The sequence below is a fragment of the Chiloscyllium plagiosum genome, unplaced genomic scaffold (genome assembly GCF_037043375.1).
Source record: "Chiloscyllium plagiosum isolate Xiang-an unplaced genomic scaffold, Cpla_swu_hap1 HiC_scaffold_13, whole genome shotgun sequence".
NCBI classification, from domain to species: Eukaryota; Metazoa; Chordata; class Chondrichthyes; order Orectolobiformes; family Hemiscylliidae; genus Chiloscyllium; species Chiloscyllium plagiosum.
The window spans coordinates 68,188,566-68,208,405 of NW_028270151.1; the positions used below are offsets into that span (position 1 = coordinate 68,188,566).

Genomic DNA, 19,840 nt, shown 5'->3' on the forward strand with positions numbered 1-19,840 from the left:
TTGAGCCCATTGTGTTCCTATTCATTGGGGTTTAGATAAATGTATCTCATTGGAAAATTTAGGATTCTGAAGAGGCTTGACAGCCAAAAACCAAGGACAAATTTTAAAAATCAGAGGTTTCCCATTTAAGACAGAAATGAGAAATTCTTTCTCTGAAGATTGTTAGTCTTTCGCACTCACTTCAGAAGGCTGGGTGATTGGAAATATTCATAGCTAAGGATGTCGAGAATTATGGAGGACAGGTGCAAAGGGTTGGGGGTGACTTTATAGAGGTTTGTAAAATCTTGAGGGGCATCGATAAGCAAAATCCTTTTCCCTATGGTGAGGGAGTTCAAAATAAGGGGGCATATTTTTAAGGTGAGAGGAGAAAAATTTAAAAAGGACATGCAGGGCAACTTTTTTAGAGAGTCGTTCGTATGTGGAATGAACTGCCAGAGGAAGTGATGGATGCAGGTACAGTTACAACATTTAAAAGATATTTGGGTAAGTATATGAATAAGAACGGTTTGAGGAATATGGGCCAAATGCAGGCAAGTGAGACTAGTTTAGCTGGGGAACATGGTCGGCATGGATTAGTTGGACCAAAGGGTCTGTTTCCATACTGTATGACTCTATGACTCTATAAGACCTGATACTTTTGGCATCATGAGATAGGATCGATTTCCTAGAAGTGTACAGTCAAACTTTGTATGTGACTACTGAAGCTCCTTGGCACAACCTGAACCACCAATAACTAAATAAAATGAAACAGAGATGACCTATACTTACTAATAATGCATTTCTTTCCTTTCAGGATGTGGATACAGTACCAGCAAGAACTCGGAAGTCTACTGTTAGTGGCTTCTGGTGTCTGACACTTGGATTGGTTATTCTTCTTTCTGGACTGATATTGGGGACAGTATACGTCTACAAGCATTACTTTGTTACTCGGGTATAGTATATATTTTATTGACTGAAAATATAATGTTCCTTAGAGTAGAAAAACAAATTTTGGATATAATAAAAAAGCAGAACAACTTCAAATAGATTTTCACAACACCACTTTGACATTGAGAAGTAAGGCAATTTTCATTTTCCTACTGTCCCATTCATGCTGAGAAGTGAAGTGGTAGACTGATGATATATCTATTTCCTGCACGGCATAATTGAAAATTGCTCGCTTCTATTTAAGTACAAGTAAATTAACAATCTATTTAATAATGACCCAGAGAGGTCGGTGTGGTATGTACCCATACTATTTTCTTCTAAAGGAATATATTTAAAAGTAAATCTTCTGTCAAAGTGTTTATGTTCTACTTTGTGTCTACATCTGTAACAAGATTCCACTTTACAAAACATAGCTGGGTTACGTTAGACGTGAAATTTCTCTTAAGGCTAAAAAAGGCATACCTAAATTCTATTAGTATATCCTTAATTATTTAGAAAAAACAGAATTATATTTGTAACTTTCATTTTAAAAACACTGGTTTTAATTTGACTCTCCAACTTGATTCATTTGTTTTCAATTCTTTATATATGGATGTCGTGGTTGTTTGAATATTTAATTGGCACCTGTTCATTTAAAGTTTTCAATATCCACCATTTGATGCAGAGTTGATTAATTTAGAGACAAATTGTTGGAAAACCAAGTCAATGCCTATAGCACCTCAGTTTTTAATGGGGTTTACATTTTAAGCAAAGTCGAAAGATTGGTTAGTTTGTGCTAACTGTGCGATGCATGCTTCCTATTTCTCTGTTTCTTTGATTTTTTTTAAATGATTTACCAATTTGATCAGTAATTGCAACAGAGAAGATCATGGCTCTTTTTGCATTCTGCTTGATTTCTACCAGTTTATGGAAGTATAGATTGATCAATTAAAAACAACATTTAGAAACAAAAAATAATTTGAAGACCTGATCCTATTGCAACTTTGCAAGCAGTGAGGCATCAGCAGCTGTGATTAGTCTTTCAGAATTGAAATGACTCTATAAATTATTAAACCATTAGAAAACGATGTATTTCTGGGGTTCTATAATTGCAATTGTGGTCTCTGAGCAATTTAACAGTACTGCATGTGGAAAGCTTTGAAATAATTTCGATATATTTTCATTTGAAGTCATCTGTTTTAAGAATTGAAATGTTTAAATAAAATATAGTTGATATTTTTCCCATATTGTATAGTATACCAAAACATTAACATTTTCAGCAACAGCTTCTATAATGATAATTTGCTTCTATTTTAAACCACTTGGGACACTTATAAAAATTTCTAACGCCTCTAGTAATTTTTCTTAAAGTACAAGATACACAATGTACCAGCAGATAGAATTCTTTATTCATCAGATTTATCTTTGGACAGTTCTCTTAATAGCAATATCCTAACAGTAAGCACTATCTCTGGAAATACAGCCCAACCACACACATTCTCACTCCTGAACTGAATTTGAATTCTGCAATGCGAAACATTGCGACTGAGTAAAGTAAGAAACATTATTGTATTTCCAGATAATGAGTGGGGGGAGGGGGCGGGGAGCTGGACCAGTCCTCCTTGGAGGCTCTTAGTCTACTGGATTTATTTGATGAAAAGGTCAGTCGTTACAGAATTGAACATGGGTATGCACATTACAAGTGAATTTATTTTGAACTTTAATAAAATTACATTCTTCTTAAATGTATTACATAACTAAGTCACATCCTCTTTCCTATCATTGCCTAGTGAATTAATTTAAGGCAATATTGTAGAACATCTCTGAGATTAAAGTGCTTTCTTCGAACCAGTCTGGACTCCAGTCTGTCTAACTAGAACTAAATAATTTGTCAGATCTTCTAAAACTAGATAAACTTTATGCAGGACAGAGGGGTGAATGCCTGCCTCATCAGCCTGGACCAGGGGAAGACCTTTGACAGGATACCGCACACCTCCACATGGGACGTACCCTTCAAAATGGGCTCCTCTAGCTTATCTCTCCACCCTTCAGGCTCTCTGACTTTATTCCTGTTGAAGGGCTTTTGCCCAAAACGTTGCTTTTACTGCTCCTCGGATGCTGCCTGAACTGCTGTCCTCTTCCAGCACCACTAATCCAGAATCTGCTTTCCAGCATCTGCTGGAAGAGCACAGCAGTTCAGGCAGCATCCGAGGAGCAGTAAAAATCGATGTTTCAGGCAAAAGCCCTTCATCAGGAATAAAGGATGCCTGCCTTGAAGAAGTTTTCCTCCTCTCTCTACAATGGTTACTGCAGTCTCAATCAAAGGGAGGGAATCAGCTTCTCGATCAGATCCGGGGTCAGGCAGGTTGCCTGCTCTCTCCTGCCTTGTTTATGTGTTCTGCTTTTTGGACTCAGCCTTTTACTGAGTCTATCAGGAAGGATGTGAGCCTGAGAGGAGTGACTGTTCCAGGCAGCGGGGGCCTGCAGGTCAAAGCCTCTCTGTACATGGATGATGTTGCCATTTTCTGCTCAGATCCACTGTCAGCACGCAGACTCATAAGCATCTGCGACCAGTTTGAACTGGCCTCAGGTGCCAAGGGAAATTGAGGCAAGAGTGAGGCCATTGGGAACTGGGCCAACCGTTCCTTTATCCCTTCACCGTCAGGACAGATTACCTGAAGGTGCTGGGAATATGGTTCAGAGGAGCTGGTAAATACTCAAAAACTAGGGTGGAGTGTCTTGCCAAAGGGAGTCAAACTGGGCTTTGGGAAGCACCGCTCCCCCTCCATTGCGGGTAAAAACCAGGTCATCAGCTGTGAGGTATTCTTTCTGTTGTTTTATGTGATGCAGGTCTGGCCCATTCCCTGAACCTGCACCGTTGCAGTCACCCAAGCTGTCTTCTACTTCATTTGGAGGTCAGACATAGACTGCAGGGACACCATGCACAAAGCTCTCGATGATGGGGGGGATTAATGCACCTAATACTGCCCTCATCCTGATGGCTGCCTTTCTGTGCAGAGACTTTCAGTACGCAATAAGTGTCACTACGTATTGAGGTCCCCCATGCTGGGAAGACTGGGACTGGCCTTGTTGCCGAGGAACACTCGAAATAGTTAGACCATTCCATATCACCTGTCATTCCTGTGGAAATTTACAAAGAGAAACTCCTTTGACCATGAGTCCATCAGGAAATGGTCAGCACGTAGTGTCCTTGAGACCCTGTGGGAATAGTGGATCCTATTTTGTGGTTACCTGAACAGACTGTCAAAGTCATTTGACAGAATTTCTCATCACCAGAAATTTGTGAGGGGATAGATACTATTACACATCTCCTGCTGGAATGTACCTTTCCAAAGGAAGTCTGGAGAGAGATGCAGTGAGGTTTGTGTCGAGGTTTGTGCCGGGCAGCTCCATGATGCGTGACTCAGTGCTCTCTGGTCTGTTCCCTGGGACACAAAACAAGACAAACATCGATTGCACCAGTAGGGCCATCAACTTGATGAAGGACACTTGCGTTGGTCTTCCAGTGCGAGGAGTTGACTTCAACCCCAATCAGATTCCCAGATGCAGGACTACTTGCTGGGGGACATACTAAAGCTTGGGGCAGCTGCCACCAAGGCACGGTGGGGAAAGTAAGGTCTCCTGCTGAAGTAAGATTGGAGTCTGTTCAGTTATTGGACCCTCCTGATACCACAGATACAGGTAAATAGTATGTTGCCTCAGTAAGAAAGGCCTTCGAGTTGTTGGAACTGTCAGGAGAGTTAAATACACAGTCAAATTCACATATATGAGTAGTTAATTCATGTAAATGTATCAAAATCCGTTACAGGAAAATGAGTCAAAAATCACATTCCTAATTTTATTTGGAAAAGCAAATGTGATTTGATTTGTCTTTTAGTTGCATGACAAAATGAAATATAACCCAGGACTGATTTATAGAACACACTTGATATCAACCGGGGTAATAAAGACATTCTGAAGTAATAAAATATTTCAGACCATGAAGTAATGATGTAAAACACTGGAAATAACCAGAGATGATACTGTGTGCACTAACATGACATCTCAGACTGGAGTATATGTTTACTTAGATTACTGTAATATTACATACAGAGTCGATTGCATGACATACAGGCATTGACTACACAGAAAGTAAGTTGGAGGCGTCTTATACTAGAGTGTCATATGTTGTGATGCCATCTATTTGTCTCAAATGTGTGCTGAGTTACTGAAATTTGTGTAACCAAATAACAATTGTTTAAAAGCTCCGTGAAAGAGGTAGGTTTTAAGGATTTGCTTCAAGGAGGATTTAAGAGCTTGGTGCTTTAGGCAATTTAAGATGCATCCCCGTGTTGATATTTGGGAATAGAGAAGGATCACAGCATCACATCACAGGCTGGAAGAACAATGTCACTGCATTAACATAACTAAAATAAAAACAGAAAGTGCTGGAGAGACTAAATGAGTCTGACACCATCTTTGGAGAGTGAAACAGAATTCACGTTTTTCGGAACTAAAGGGACTAAAAAATGATGGTTTTTATCCAGTTGATAAAGGGGAGATGGAGCAAGTGAAATTGGTGGTGAGGGTGCTCAGAGCTAGAGACAGTGGTTGTAAGAGAGAGTTTGCGATGCAAAGTAGGTGTGAAAGGTAGAAAATTGAACATTTCTTCTGAGAGCAAAACCATGCAAATAAGTGGGTGGCCAGATGTTTGAAAGACAGCAAAATCAAAATGGGGGATAGTGTTAATACTCTAAAGTTATTGAGCTCAATGTTGAGGGCACTTTACATCCTTTAGGACTTAACATTTGAGTTCAATAACTTCAGGGCACAAATGTTGTCCTCCATTTTGGTTGCATCTGCCCCCATTCAGACCCCCTTGGTTCTGAAGATTATTTGGACTCATTGTTAGCTGTTTCTGTCACCACAGATTCTATCAGATTTGCTGAGTTTCTCCAATATTTTCTATCATTATTTCAGATCTCCAACATCAGCAGTGTTTCGTTTTCATTTAAACATTGTTTAATTTACCATGTTGACTAACTTGCAAAGAAGGCTATCTGACCTTCCGCCCCCAGTAAAGTGGCTACATATGTAGTATCTTACACTATCCTATCTTGTATGTAACGCTCAAGCCCAAGCATAATTAACTGTCATCATGACATCCTTTTTTTACCAAATTGAAAACGTCATTAAAATTCAGAAAAAGTGTTTTTCTTATGTTTTGTCTGAACTTGCATCATCCTGCATCACAACTCTCCAATAATTATGTACATTTACAAAATCTAGCAATATATTTAAATAACTTAAGTAACATTAAAGTTTTTTTCACAACGTTACAAATTTGAGCATGACATATACATTTCAGTCAAATTTTCCTTCTTCATTTTTGATTGGGATACCTCTGTAAACATACTATATTAAATTTTGCAAATGAACTGAACAAATTATTATTTTCCTAACTTACTGAGTAATTGAATTCCTTCAACTACAAGTCAGGTAACTTTAGTGCATTACAGTCCAATATAGTTTTAATATTTCCATTCAGTATTTCACTTTCTGAAACTGCTGTACCTCTTATGACTTTCTTTCCTGTTAATTGGGTTTCCCTTTCATGATTTAACTGTGGCATCCTTTGTGATAAATATTTGAGTGGAATTCGACTGTCATCAATAATTCAATCCAACTGCTTTCTCATGTACTTTGCAAATATTACAAATGGGAATGTCAAAATCTCAAGGGCAGCATTCATTGCATGCCATTTTTATTTTGACATAACACAAAACTTACAATTAGGTGCATGTTTAGTGTCATGCCTTACTGTTTATCAATTTAAAATCACTGCTTTAAACTGCATATAGTTGGTCCAAATTAATTTGCAATTTCATGTTCTGTTGCTAAGTTGGATAAAATCTTCAAATCACTTTAGTGCTTTCCCTTGTGCCTTTGTCTGCCCCTTGTCTCAAGAACTATGGTTATCACACCAAGTTAGTTATTGTCCTCATTCCCTTTGAAACTAATGTTTTTTTCCTGTGGACATGTGAGCTGGCTGCTTCACGCCAGCATTGCTGACTCGGACCAAGTAAGTGAACATCAGCTTTGTCTCAGTGCCTGTACCTGGTTCATCTGTTGCTGTGCCTGTGTCACCTTGGAGACATGCAGAATTTCTGTACATACAGTACTGCTCTGACAGCTGCACAGTCACACTATTTCCCTTCTTGGTTATGGCAGTGTAGGACTTGGGTATTGGATCTTGGGTATCTGTATACTTGGATTCTCCCATCTTACTTCACACCAGAATGTCCAGCTTCTCTTCTGTCTTTTGCCTAAAAACAACGCGCCGCCCTTTTCTCAGCATCATGAGTTTAGACTGCCTGATAAACACCAATGCCCCTCAGCCAAGGCATCTTTGTGTTCCATTGGCATTCAAATAGCAGCTCAGCTGCCTCCTTTTCCACCATAGTGTAAAGGTACTCCAGACATGGCCATTTACAATTGCAATGACTCCAATCTTTGCTCTCCAGCTTGAGTGTTCCTCATCCATTCCTCTACGAATTGGTTTTGTTGTTGCAGCGTTTGTCCATGGCCATTTAGGGACTACTCTGTGATGAGGAATGTTTTTGCAGATTATGTACAGGTCATGGACAATCTGTGAAATGAATTGTGGCCCGAATGCGGAGGGAGTGGTAGATTTTGGTCTGCAAATATTTTAGTCAGTGCAAACGCTTCTTTCTCTGATGTTGTGGACTTCATCACAATATGCTCATAGTAATAGAGGTGTGGCAATTGATCACCAATAGAATGGAATCTCCTGATGAAAATAGGCCTATGAAATAAACTGTTATATTCTTCACGTGGACCTGCTGGTTTTGACATGCTGCATACTGGTTCTGGTGAACTGGCTTTGCCAACAAGTTGACATCCAAGATATGTTTTGACAAAATGTTCCACATGTTTCTCTATCCATTGCCATCATACTTTGCTCTTGAGATTTGCTTAACATCAGCCAATCCCAAAGTAAACCTGTGAGCTAGTATCCCTAAAGTGGGTCAAAGCATCTGAAGAATGACAGGAAAAGTGTGCTCCAAGCACACGGTTTCAAATGGCAGAGTACACCTTCAATACTCCATTCTTCCAGTTTCCAGCTTGGATTCTGTGTCGGATGTCATCCACCTCTGGATGTTTGCCTGACTCTGTGTTTCTCTGGATGTAACATAAACTGTCAGAAACTGCAAGAAAAATCTGTTTGCTTCTCTAGTGAGGATCTATGTGCATGTTGCTTCTTCAGTCTTGATGAGAGTTAGTCAGTGATGTTTACCTCTCCAGCTATTTGGACCACTGGAGTATCATCCAATGAGCAGCCGCCTCCTCTTTCCTGCAGCTAACACTTCAACTTACCTGACATATAATGTTGGACATGCGATACACTATCTAGTTGCTCAGATCCAACCCAATATAATTGCATCCATCCAAGGCTTTCCTGAGTCACAACTACAGCTATTTTAAATTATTTTTCTGTCTCATCTGATGGAAAACATTCCTTGGAAATGTGGCATTTAATGTCACCACATAATGGTTCCTCACATCATTCATTGCACATTCATAATCTGCTTTTTTTTTACTCTTGTCAGACATAACACTTGCATTGAAGAGCAGTAATCTCCCTCACCGGGCTTGCTGCATCACCCTCACCCCACCCAAAAACAGACTGCAACTGTCAGCAGGCTTTTCAAACATCTCCAGCCACTATCTCCATTTCATGCTGATGCTGCTGTCATATCAAACAGCTCGATTCCTTGATGTCAACCTATCAATGCCAGCAAATGCTGTTGTGTGATTCCTCAGAGTCAGTATGTTAGCCATTAAGAAACTTGCTTATAATGCCCTCACTACATCATAGTATGTGAACTGAAGGAGTAAAGATCTCAGGCTCTATCTTACCTTGGATCACTTGGAGCACAACACTCCAGTGGAAGCATGCTCCTGTGTTGTAGAATGAGGGTTCCTTAACATTTGACTCATGAATACCAGCTCTTATGATCACAATTCCATGTAAAGGTGTAATTTTAAAGATCTGACTTATGAACATTTTCTGTATTTACAAACAGCTACTTTACATTTCCCTACCATTGTGTTACGACTTGCGTACATATTAACATGCTAACAGACTGAACAATGGAGCCCGTTCATAGAATCCCTAGAGTTTGGAAACTGGCCATTTGGCCCAACAAGTCTACGCCAACATTCTGAAGAATATCCCACCCAGACCCATTCCCACACCCTATTATTTTACATTTCCCTTGACTAATGCACCCAACCTACACATTCCTGAACACTATGGGCAATTTAGCATGGCCAATTCACCTAATCTGCACATCTTTGGACTCTGGGAGGAAACCCACACGGAGAATGTAAAAACACCACACAGTCACCCAAGGCTGGGACTGAAACAGTGTCTTTGGTGCTGTGAGGCAGCTGTGCAGACCACTGAGCCACGGTGCCGCACAAACAACCTAGGGACTGTCTGTAATAGTGCTTTGTTAGCCCAGGCATTTGTATGCCTGTGTAATGTAACGTTTCACATACTAGTTCATCACAATGACAATATCTACAGTAACTTTGTTATGTTACGAGGGATAACATGAGCACAGCTGCAGCAGGTAAAACACCATTGGGAGGCAAATTCACACTAAATGCCATGACACAATCCTAAACTTTTCTAATTATATTCATTGCCAGTGTCACATCTTAGCTGAAAGTGCAACACTTGAAATCTCAGACTTAATATTATTTAACATCATTTAATCTCTATCCAGATTGACTGCCTTTCAAAATATACAATCTGACCTTCCAGTGCCAAGTCAAGTGACCTCATATGTAATACAGAGTGTATCTTACAGTATCTTATCGCAGTGTCATATTGTATCTAATACTCAAGTTCATACACCGTCAATTATCATCATTACATACAGATATCTGGAAGGGTTGTGGGGCTGAAAGTGAGTTGGATCAGACCAGTGTTACAACAAATCAAGTCTGATCATGGCTACTTTTAGATGCTTGAACTCGCAAGCAAATAGGTCTGTAAAATCATTGTGGCCTAGCCAGAGTGATTCAACTTCAGACTGGTTTATAAGTAACCACTCCAGTCTTTGAAACACCAAACTGTGGTTATCATGTAGTATTGCCTTTTGTTATTGCACACAGCTTCACTGGCTAGAGCTTTGATTCTAGCTTTCCCATGCAAGTAAGTGGAATGGTACTGAGATGAGTTATTTATAAACACTTTATCTAGCTGACAGCACAAATGATACGTCATATGTTTGCAAGACAGATTTGTAGATCGGCAGTTTAATCATTTTGTTGCCTGGCTGCAGTTATTAAGCAGTATTTTCTTGGATTAGTATCTGTTTTAATGCACAAAGCTTAAGGAGGTAAGGGAACTGGTATTATGTAAAATATTCTAAAGGGCGTTATACCTTGCTATAGTTACATTTGAGTTCTTTGGTCAGATAAATAGAGTATTGTCCATATATCCGAATTAGCACAGATAGCTTTATTGTTCTTTGACTGAATTTCCTGAAAATCTCAACTTGTAAATTTATTATTGAGACTCCATTTTTCTGAAATGCAAAAGCAGAAATTTGACCTTGAAATTTTTTTAGGAGGAAGAAGGAAGAGAAGCGGGAGATTAATTGCCCTTTGAAGCCTGGCAATAAAATTCTGGCCGTCTGATAACTCCTGTCCATTTTCCTGTCTTCCCTCATAAGCCTTGACTGAATTGTGGACCAAAAATCTGTCTAACTCAACTTTTGAACAAAAATAAGGATGCAGACTCACTGCAATCGGTGGCATTATAGTCTTACAACCGAGCCCTCAGAGAGAAGAAATTCCTCCTCATCGCAGTCTGAAATAAGATGCTCTTTCTTTAGAAATGATGTCACCTTTGTCCCTGTCCACCAGGAATAGATTCCTCCCAGATGGGGCATCATCCTCTCAGTGTCCAGCCTGTCCAGCCCCTCCTCATAAAAGTATTAATAAAATCACCTCTCATCATTCTAAATACCAATCCCTATAAGCCCAACAGGGTCAATATGTCCTCAGAAGTCAAGGCCACCTTCTTGGGAGTCAAATCGGTGAACCTTCTGTGAACTGCTTCTAATACGATTATATCCCTCCTTCAGCAAGTAAACCAGAAGTCTCTGGAGGACTTTAGGTGTGATCTCCCATTCGAAAATGAATTCGTCAATAAAATATTTTTAAAGTGTCACTGCTGCAATTCCTACATTCAAACAACCAATTTGCACGCACAAACAGCAAAATACTGATACAGATATCACTGTGGCAGAATAGTGAGGAGTTTTTTGCCATTCATGAGGGGGTTTTAAAGCCTTTCTTTTGGAATCTTGCTGATAGGTAAGGGCAAGTGAAAATCCCAGCCAGATATGAGATTTAGAAGCAAAAACAGAAGTTGCTGGAAAAGCTCAGCAGGTCTAGCAGCATCTGTGCAGAGAAATCAGAGGTAACATTTCAGATCTGGGTGTCCCTGCCTCAGAACAGTTCAGAGGAAGGGTCACTGGACCCAAAGTGCTGACAATAATCCCAAATTAAACTAGTCCCATCTACCAGCGCTTGTCATATCCATCCAAACCTTTGCTATTTGTGTACTTATCCAAATGTCTCTTAAATGTTGTAACTGTATTTGCATCCATCACTTCCTCTGGAAGTTCATCCACACACGAACGACTCTCTGTGTAAAAAAAAAATAGTGTCCCTCATGTCTTTTTAAAATCTTTCTCCTCTCACCTTAAATGTACCCCTTACCTTGAAATCTCCCACTCTCAGGAAAATGGTATGTCAAATGGTGTTTGTGGATCTTACAGAATTCATGAGCAGACTATTGAGCATCTGTGAGATCCGCAGGTTCCCAGCCATCTGTGTGTGGAAATACTGCCTGACTCAGGCATTCTGTACATTTTGTATTTGTTGACTTGCTAGCAGACTGGAGACAGTTTTAGCCCAAACTGTCTGATGGTAAATCAGGGGTCTGATTGGCCCCATGTTTTACACTCCACCTGATCTTTTAATATCAACATTTGCTTGGGTTGCTATTTACTAATAAAAGGAATTAGATTAGATTACATTAGATTACATTACAGTGTGGAAACAGGCCCTTCGGCCCAACAAGTCCACACCGACCCGCCGAAGCGAAGCCCACCCATACCCCTACATTTACCTCTTACCTAACATTACGGGCAATTTAGCATGGCCAATTCACCTGACCCTGCACATCTTTTGGACTGTGGGAGGAAACCGGAGCACCTGGAGGAAACCCACGCAGACACGGGGAGAACGTGCAAACTCCACACAGTCAGTCGCCTGAGGCGGGAATTGAACCCGGGTCTCAGGCGCTGTGAGGCAGCAGTGCTAACCACTGTGCCACCGTGCCGCCCATATGTTTTTGGCAGTCATATCCTTACAGTAGCTGAAATTGCCTTTTAAAATTCAGGATGCCAGGAGACTGAATTTCTTCCACGTGTAAAAATACCTTGTTCTCAGAAATGTGCATGTCCAAATTGGAATGAGGTCTTGATCTATCAGAGCATTGGCCTTTCTTGACTAAGCAATATGTCCTTTTAAAAACCAGGGAGTTGCATAATACATAATAATATACATTGATAGACTGGGTGGGATACAAAATGGTTGTTTATGCAGTGTCAAGAAAATTAGGGAAAGGTTATATGGAATTAATGCCTTCAACATTTTAATTTAGCAAGCAAATGACAGACACTACAATGTGAATATCTGTAATATTTATGGTTGTTGACTGTATTGAAGATGTAAAATTTCAATTTTTTCCTCTCTTTAACGAGCACCCGCAGGAGAATATGTTTCACTGCAGGGTACTGTATGATGACGACACAGCCTATGCACCATTCAGAACTGGGATGGAACTGGAAGAGGATGTAAAAATTTACCTGGAAGATAAAGTGGAGTTGATCAATGTCCCTGTGCCCCAGTTCAGAGGTGGTGACGCTGCTGATATCATCCATGACTTTCAGCGAGTGAGTACTAAGCATGAAGTAATAAGCTTTTGAGTGATTGAGGCATTAGTTTTTTTTTTAAAATGTAACAAGAAAACAAAGCTTCTAATATCACTGTTGCAGTTTTATACTGTTACTTGCCAGGATTAAAACAGAGGACTAGGAGAAATTGAGGGCTGCAGATGCTGGAGATCAGAGTCCAAAAGCGTGGTGCTGGAAAAGCACAGCAGGTCAGGCAGCATCCGAAGAGCAGGAGAGTCGAAGTTACAGGCATAAGCCCTTCACATTTCTGATGAAGGGCTTATGCCAGCAATGTCGACTCTCCGGCTCCTCGGATGCTGCCTGATTTGCTGTGCTTTTCCAGTGCAATACTTTACATCCAGGATTAAAACAAATTCTGATCCTTGAGTTATTAGCAGTTGTACAAGTATTCAGTAACTTAGTATTAGGGCACAGTTGCATTTACACCATTTTAGATCCCTTAGCCCCTCAAATTCTCAAATTCAGTCCAACCTGGGAAATGTTAAATAAATGATAGATGCTTTGTCTTATAGTTAGTGGCTAGGCAGTGGGAGAGGTAGTGGTCAGTGTGGATAGGTAGGGGAGAGGTGTGAAGGAAATGAAGAGTTGCTTGCTCCCAGTTACTTTCTCAGAGCTGGTTTCCGAGCAACATTCATAAGCCTGGCCTTTTAGTATTAGCATTCCGCAGCCCTGTTAGTCAGTGAACATCTCAATGAGGTTTACTGTCAATGCTGCTTGTCGAAAAGTGTGGTGCTGGGAAGGCACAGCAGGTCAGGCAGTATCCGAAGAGTAGACAGTTGACATTTCGGGCATAAGCGCTTCATCAGAAATGGGGGTGAAGGGGGCTGAGAGATAAATAGATGGATGGGCGTGGGGCTGGGTGGAAGGTAGCTGGGAAGGTGACAGGTAGATACAGGCAGGGGGGTGATGGTGATAGGTCCATGTGGAGTGGATAGGTGGGAAGGAAGATGGACAGGTAGGACAGTTCAAGAGGGTGGTGCCAATTTGCAAGGTTGGATCTGGGATGAGGTGGGGGGGAAGGGGAGATGAGGAAACTGGAGAAATTGACATTGATGCCGTGTGGTTGGTCCCAAAGCGGAAGATGAGGCGTTCTTCCTCCAGGCTTCGGGTGGATTGGATTTGACGGTGGTGGAAGCCCAGGACTTGCATGTCATTGGTGGAATGGGAGGGGGAGTTGAAGTGGTTGGCCATAGGGCGGTGGGGTTGTTTCGAGCGTGTGTCCCAGAGATGTTCCCTGTAACATTCTGCGAATTGGCGTGCTGTATTTTCCTGTACTTAAACGAATACAGAATGTAACAGAGAGTTCATTAAAGTAACACTGTGAAGGATCATTTCTTCCTCCTTCAAAATACAAAACAGCTGCTAATGGTAGTTGTTCTTATCTTTGTTTATGGTAACATCTTTGGAAATTGCACCCCTGTGTCTGAGCTTTGAGTCTCAGGAGCACTGGTTATGGGTTTAGGATGTACATTGACACAGGAAAGATTTTCCATCCAATAGTTAAGTTCTGTGTTGGGAGTATGAATTTGTTAAATACACGGTGGAGTCCCATGTGGGGGGAAAAGAAAGAAAATATTTTCCACAACTGAACTTACATTTCCTTTTTTGTAGCGGTTGACTGCTTATCATGACATTTCTCTGGATAAATGCTATGTCATTGAACTGAACACCACCATTGTAATGCCACCTCGCAACCTCTGGGAACTGCTTACCAATGTGAAGGCAAGTGATCTTTTTTTCTTATTGCCCTTTAAGCAATTCTGTTGAATTTTGTAAAAATGAGGAATATTCGGTTTAGTAATAATGGATTGGGTTTTCAATGTGACAAATGGGAATGAAAACTGATACTTCTGATAATGGGCAACCGATCTGCCATGACATACTGTCCTAACATGTCAATGTTTGCTGTAGACTTTGTTTTAGTCAACAACTAAATTGTTCATCTTCACAGAAGGGAACCTACCTCCCCCAGACTTATGTTATTCATGAGGAGATGGAAGTCATAGAACAAGTCAGCAACATGCAGCAATTGGGTGCCTTTATCCACCGACTGTGCAGTGGAAAGGAAACCTACAAGCTGAAACGCAGGAATGCTAAGAGAGGTAAAGGTTGTTTCTTTTATTCTGTTGCTCCCAGTGTGGGTTTTCCATTTTATCCCATGTGAATGGTACCCATATGTATATGATTACTAACCCAATCGCATCTGACAACAGATAAGTTTATCTTAAGGAACTATTGTCAATTTAATTTTAGTCATTTCCCCTATCTTACTAATAACTTTATTACAAGAGATGGTAAATTCAAGAACCGCTAAAGCTTATTATAATATGGTCAACTGATTTGGGTCTGCCACAATCACTCAATATCTGACTAGAAGGCAGATATTGAAAAGAGGTGGACTTTTACTAAAACTTTCGAGTTGAACTTTACTTTGAAGGCCAGAATTGGGAGTATTGTCCAATAGAGAAATGAACCTCATTTGGGGTTGGTAGGGCCTAACAGATACTATTCTATACTTGGACGCTGTGACAGATTGTGTCCCGCAGTAACCTAAACATCGTCGAAAAGTGTGACACTGGAAAAGCACAGCAGGTCAGGCAGCATCCAAGGAGCTGGCCAGTCAACATTTCGGGCATAAGCCCTTCATCAGGGATGTGTGAATCAGAACCTCCTGCCCCTTGGATGCTGCCTGACCTGCTGCACTTTTCCAGCGCCACACTTTTCGACTTTGACTCTCCAGCATCTGCAATTCTCACTTTCTCCTAACCGAAACATACTCTGACAATATTAATCAGTCAGGCTAGTTTGACACCCCAATTCAGAGTATATCCAGAATAGTGTACTGAAAGGAAAGCTGATACATTTCAAACTGCTTAGCATAAGAAATTGGCTGTTCAGCATCTTAAGACTGCCCTGTTATTCTGTATGCTCATGGCTGATCTGCCCCAAGCCTCATCTCCTCTTTCGTGCCAGCCCTTCATAGCCCTCAACTCCTCAATATTTCAAATGCCTATGTAGTTCCTTTTTAAATCCTTTCAGTGATCTTGCATCCTTAACCCACTGTGGTAGAGAATTCCAGACATTCATAATCCTCCCGGAGAAGAAAATAGTCCTTCACGTCTCAGTTTTACATTACCATCCTGTTATTCTGTATCTAGGTCCACAGTCAAAAGATTTCACCACTCATTTAAATATCTACCCTGCCAAATGCCCTCAGAATCGTGTATGTTTCAATAAGATCACCCTCCATCCTTCTAAACTTCTGACGAATAAAAGTCTAACGTGTTTAGCTGCTATTGATAAGTCAACTCCTTCATCCCCTGAATCAGCTTAGTGAATTACTTTTGAACTGCCCTCAATGCCAGTATATCATTTCTTAAATATAAGGGCAAAAAACTGTTACATTATTCTACATGGAACCTCCCTAACACCCTGTACAATTGTAACACGACTCCTCTATTTTTAAACTACAACTGCCTAGCTTTACGTGCCAATATTCCACTTGTCTTTGGAATTACTTGCTACATCTGCATGCTAACTTTTGTGTTTAATGCACAAGAACACCAAGATCCCTTTGTCATTCATTTTTGGAGTCTGTTTCCAATACAATATTGGGCTGCCTTTTGATTCTTACCAACTAAAGTGCATGACTTCACACTTTGTACACAAAGCATCATCTGCCAAATTTTTGCCCATTCACTCAGTCTATCTATATCCCCTTGCAGATTCCTTATATCCTCATCATCACATGCTCTCCGACCTATTTTTGTATCATTGCCATGAATAAGAACAATTTAAGGTCTTGCTTGCCCTAAGGGGTCTTCATGCTGCTCTGAGCACACACAAACAGATGAAACCTTTTACAGCTTCAACACATATTTTTATAAGGACAGTGAGATGAACACATTGTATTGTTTTTAATTAATTATCTTATTAAAAGAGCTGGGATAAGCCATCATACAATAAAATTCAATATGTTGACAGTGTTCATTAAACTGCTTATGGAGCAATAATTATAATTCAGCATAGTCATGATAAAAATAAAATGAACATGGACACACTTTAATGCAGAATAACAAATTTGTAGCTTTAAACAGGGCATCATTTCTTACTATGGTAAAATATGATTGCTTTTTGAAAACAAAATCCTGGAATAAATATAACTTCTATATATCAAAAATATATATATCAAAAATATTTCAGCATAATGCTGAACTATCCTTCATAAATGTTTACATCCATACTTATAATGAAAAATAGCCATGTAACCTTGTTAAACTGAAGATATAATTACAGTGTAAAAATTTACACAGGCAGTTCCTATTACAAATGTCATTTGAATTTACTATGGAAATATAAGTATGTGGAGAGAATATAGAATTTTAGAGTAGGGAGTGAATTGTATCTATATTCCCTGATCTAATTAATGCCTGCCAAGTAACCCTGCTTCACCTTAGTGCTGCCAGTAGGTATGAAAATGGATGACGATTATGCAAAATTAATGTTCAAAAATAAAATTGAGCAGTGGTCATCTCTGTGCATTTGTAATATGTATCAATTATGTTTTCCCTTCCTATTTCAGCCATTGAAAAGCGTGCTGTCAAGAGCTGCCAGCGTTTCAGACATTTTGTAAATGTATTTGTGGTTGAAACATCCATCTGTGAAAGAAACTGAAGTCACAAAGCCAATTGCTTGCAGTATCTATGTTATTCAAGGCACTGCTGCTTGCACATATTCTTGCATTCAAGATCAATGATATATTAGTTTCCTGCACTCTTGTCCATGTTTCTGTGATGATTCTGCAATCCTGCTGTTTAAGTGGTCACAGTTGCATTTTAACAATGTATTAGTTGCTTTCTACAGTCCAACAGCCTTTATGCTGATGAACAAATCAGTACAATGGATAGTCTCTCCCCCCACCTCTTAAACTGCATGGCTGTATTTGTTGAACATTTCAGTTAGGAGTATGTATTTAACAGCATAATTAATAAGTTTCAATTGAAAAGACAAAGTAACAAAATGACTCTTTCAGCCAAAACAAGAGAAGAGGGATGTATATCTGAGCCAAAAATGAGCATTGTGTGTTCTTACATTGTAAATGTAGCATAGAAGTAATGACATGCCTGAAAGAATAAATCGGAATCAAAATTTGACTCAGTTTTTCTCCTTGTCTCCATCTCTACCTTCACTGTTTCCTTAGTGCAATTTGGAACTGTTTATCAGATGTGTTGTGTAAGTAATGGTCATAGTCACGTCCTTGCATGAGTTGGTCTGATCAGACAAAATGTTTGAGAACCAGGCTGAGCACACTGCATGTTGACGTTTCAGAGAGCAGGCCAATTATTCTTTGTTCCTTCATAGACCAACGGACGACACATTCTAAGTTTGACATACAATTGAAAAATCTTGACTCTAAAAGATTACAGACATCTTTATACTGCAGCTCATTTGCATGATTTGTTGCGACATCCTAAGTAAATGCTGGGTTCCAAAATGGTCACAAAGCTTTCAATAATGATCTCTGTATTTTGGGAATATACAACAGTAAGGTGATAATAGTTGCATTCTGCTGCTGCTGCTACTCTGTGCAGGAGAAAGGTACATTAGTCACAGATATGCTATGTATAGATGGCATAACGACTGAATTGGCTTGCAGCTTCGATATTTGCCTGCAGGGAGGTGGAAACATAAGTTCTGCTGGATGAGGTGATCTTTTAGTATAGTTTGATGGTCGTTGTTCTTCCATGACTCAAACCAGTTGTGTTTAGTATCCTGTGCAGAGAGTCCCAGTGTTTATTACCAAATATCCATGTCTAATACCCATGGAGAGATGCAGAGAATAAAGGCACATAGAATGTATCTTATGGTGGGTGGCACAGTGGCACACTGGTTAGCACTGCTGCCTTACAGTGCCAGAGACCTGGGTTCAATTCCTGCCTCAGGCAAATGTCTGTGTGGAATTTGCACATTTTCCCCGTGCCTGTGTGGGTTTACTCTGGGTGCTCCAGTTTCCTCCCACAATTTAAAAATGTGCAGGCTCGGTGAATTTGCCATGTTAAATTGCCCATAGTGTTAGTGAAGGGAGTAAATTTGGAGGAATGGGTCTGGGTGGGTTGCTTTTCGGAGGGTTGGTGTGGATTTGTTGGGCCGAAGGGCCTGTTTCACACTGTAAGTAATCTAATCTATACTGCAGGAGTTTTTGAACTAATTCCCATCATTTTTAAAAATTTGATTGCTGCTATCTGTTGGCTTAGATTTCATGCTGTTCCTTGCCTTCCCCGACTTTGCTTTTATCTTTTCTTGATTCTGATAAAAAAAAACCCAGAATTGTCTCATTGGCAGTCACATTTCCAGTGAAATACAAAATAGTTGACAAGTTTACGTTCCAAGTATGCATTGGAGGTTGAAATAGGGCAAGAGAGAGGCCATAAGTTGATGAATGACTCATCTTCACTCACTTTCTTCCCTTTGGATGAAGATATGGTTAATTCTAAAGGGTAGGAATGTCCTTCCCTCCTGCTCCTACATCCCCTCCTCCCTGATGGCACTTTAGAATCCTGTCTTAATAGATCAGTAAGGAGGCTCGTCACTCTCCCAGGAATCAATCCAAGACAATGGAAGTTGACATCTGTATAATTCTTTACCACAATTGGGCCTCATAAGGGGATTCAAATGATAACTGATTCTACTCAAACTATGACATCCTCCTTTGGAATTGTAGAGTTTCATTCCATTTTGCTTTCTGCATGTTGTTAACCCACTTCTCTGAATTTGTGATAGAATCTTGGTCTGTAAGAACAAAATGATAGAAGGAACTTCCCATATCATGTTGAATGCTAGTCGTAAGC

At 40.0% G+C, this 19,840-nt stretch overlaps 1 protein-coding gene across 2 annotated transcripts in view; it reads left to right on the plus strand.

Annotated features, from left to right (window-relative positions):
* LOC122555828 (integral membrane protein 2C-like) overlaps positions 1-18,145 on the plus strand; it is a 78,319-nt gene extending 60,174 nt beyond the window's left edge. Inside the window, exons 2-6 of one of the 2 annotated variants that reach the window (XM_043702007.2) lie at positions 794-931; positions 12,789-12,971; positions 14,604-14,714; positions 14,944-15,094; positions 17,575-18,145. In XM_043702007.2, the coding sequence (XP_043557942.1) occupies positions 794-931; positions 12,789-12,971; positions 14,604-14,714; positions 14,944-15,094; positions 17,575-17,666 (675 nt within the window). In that variant the 3' untranslated portion in view covers positions 17,667-18,145. Of the gene's footprint in view, positions 1-793; positions 932-12,779; positions 12,972-14,603; positions 14,715-14,943; positions 15,095-17,574 lie in introns of both variants that reach the window. The other variant, XM_043702006.2, reaches the window with a different exon arrangement.
* Positions 18,146-19,840: the final 1,695 nt, after the last annotated feature.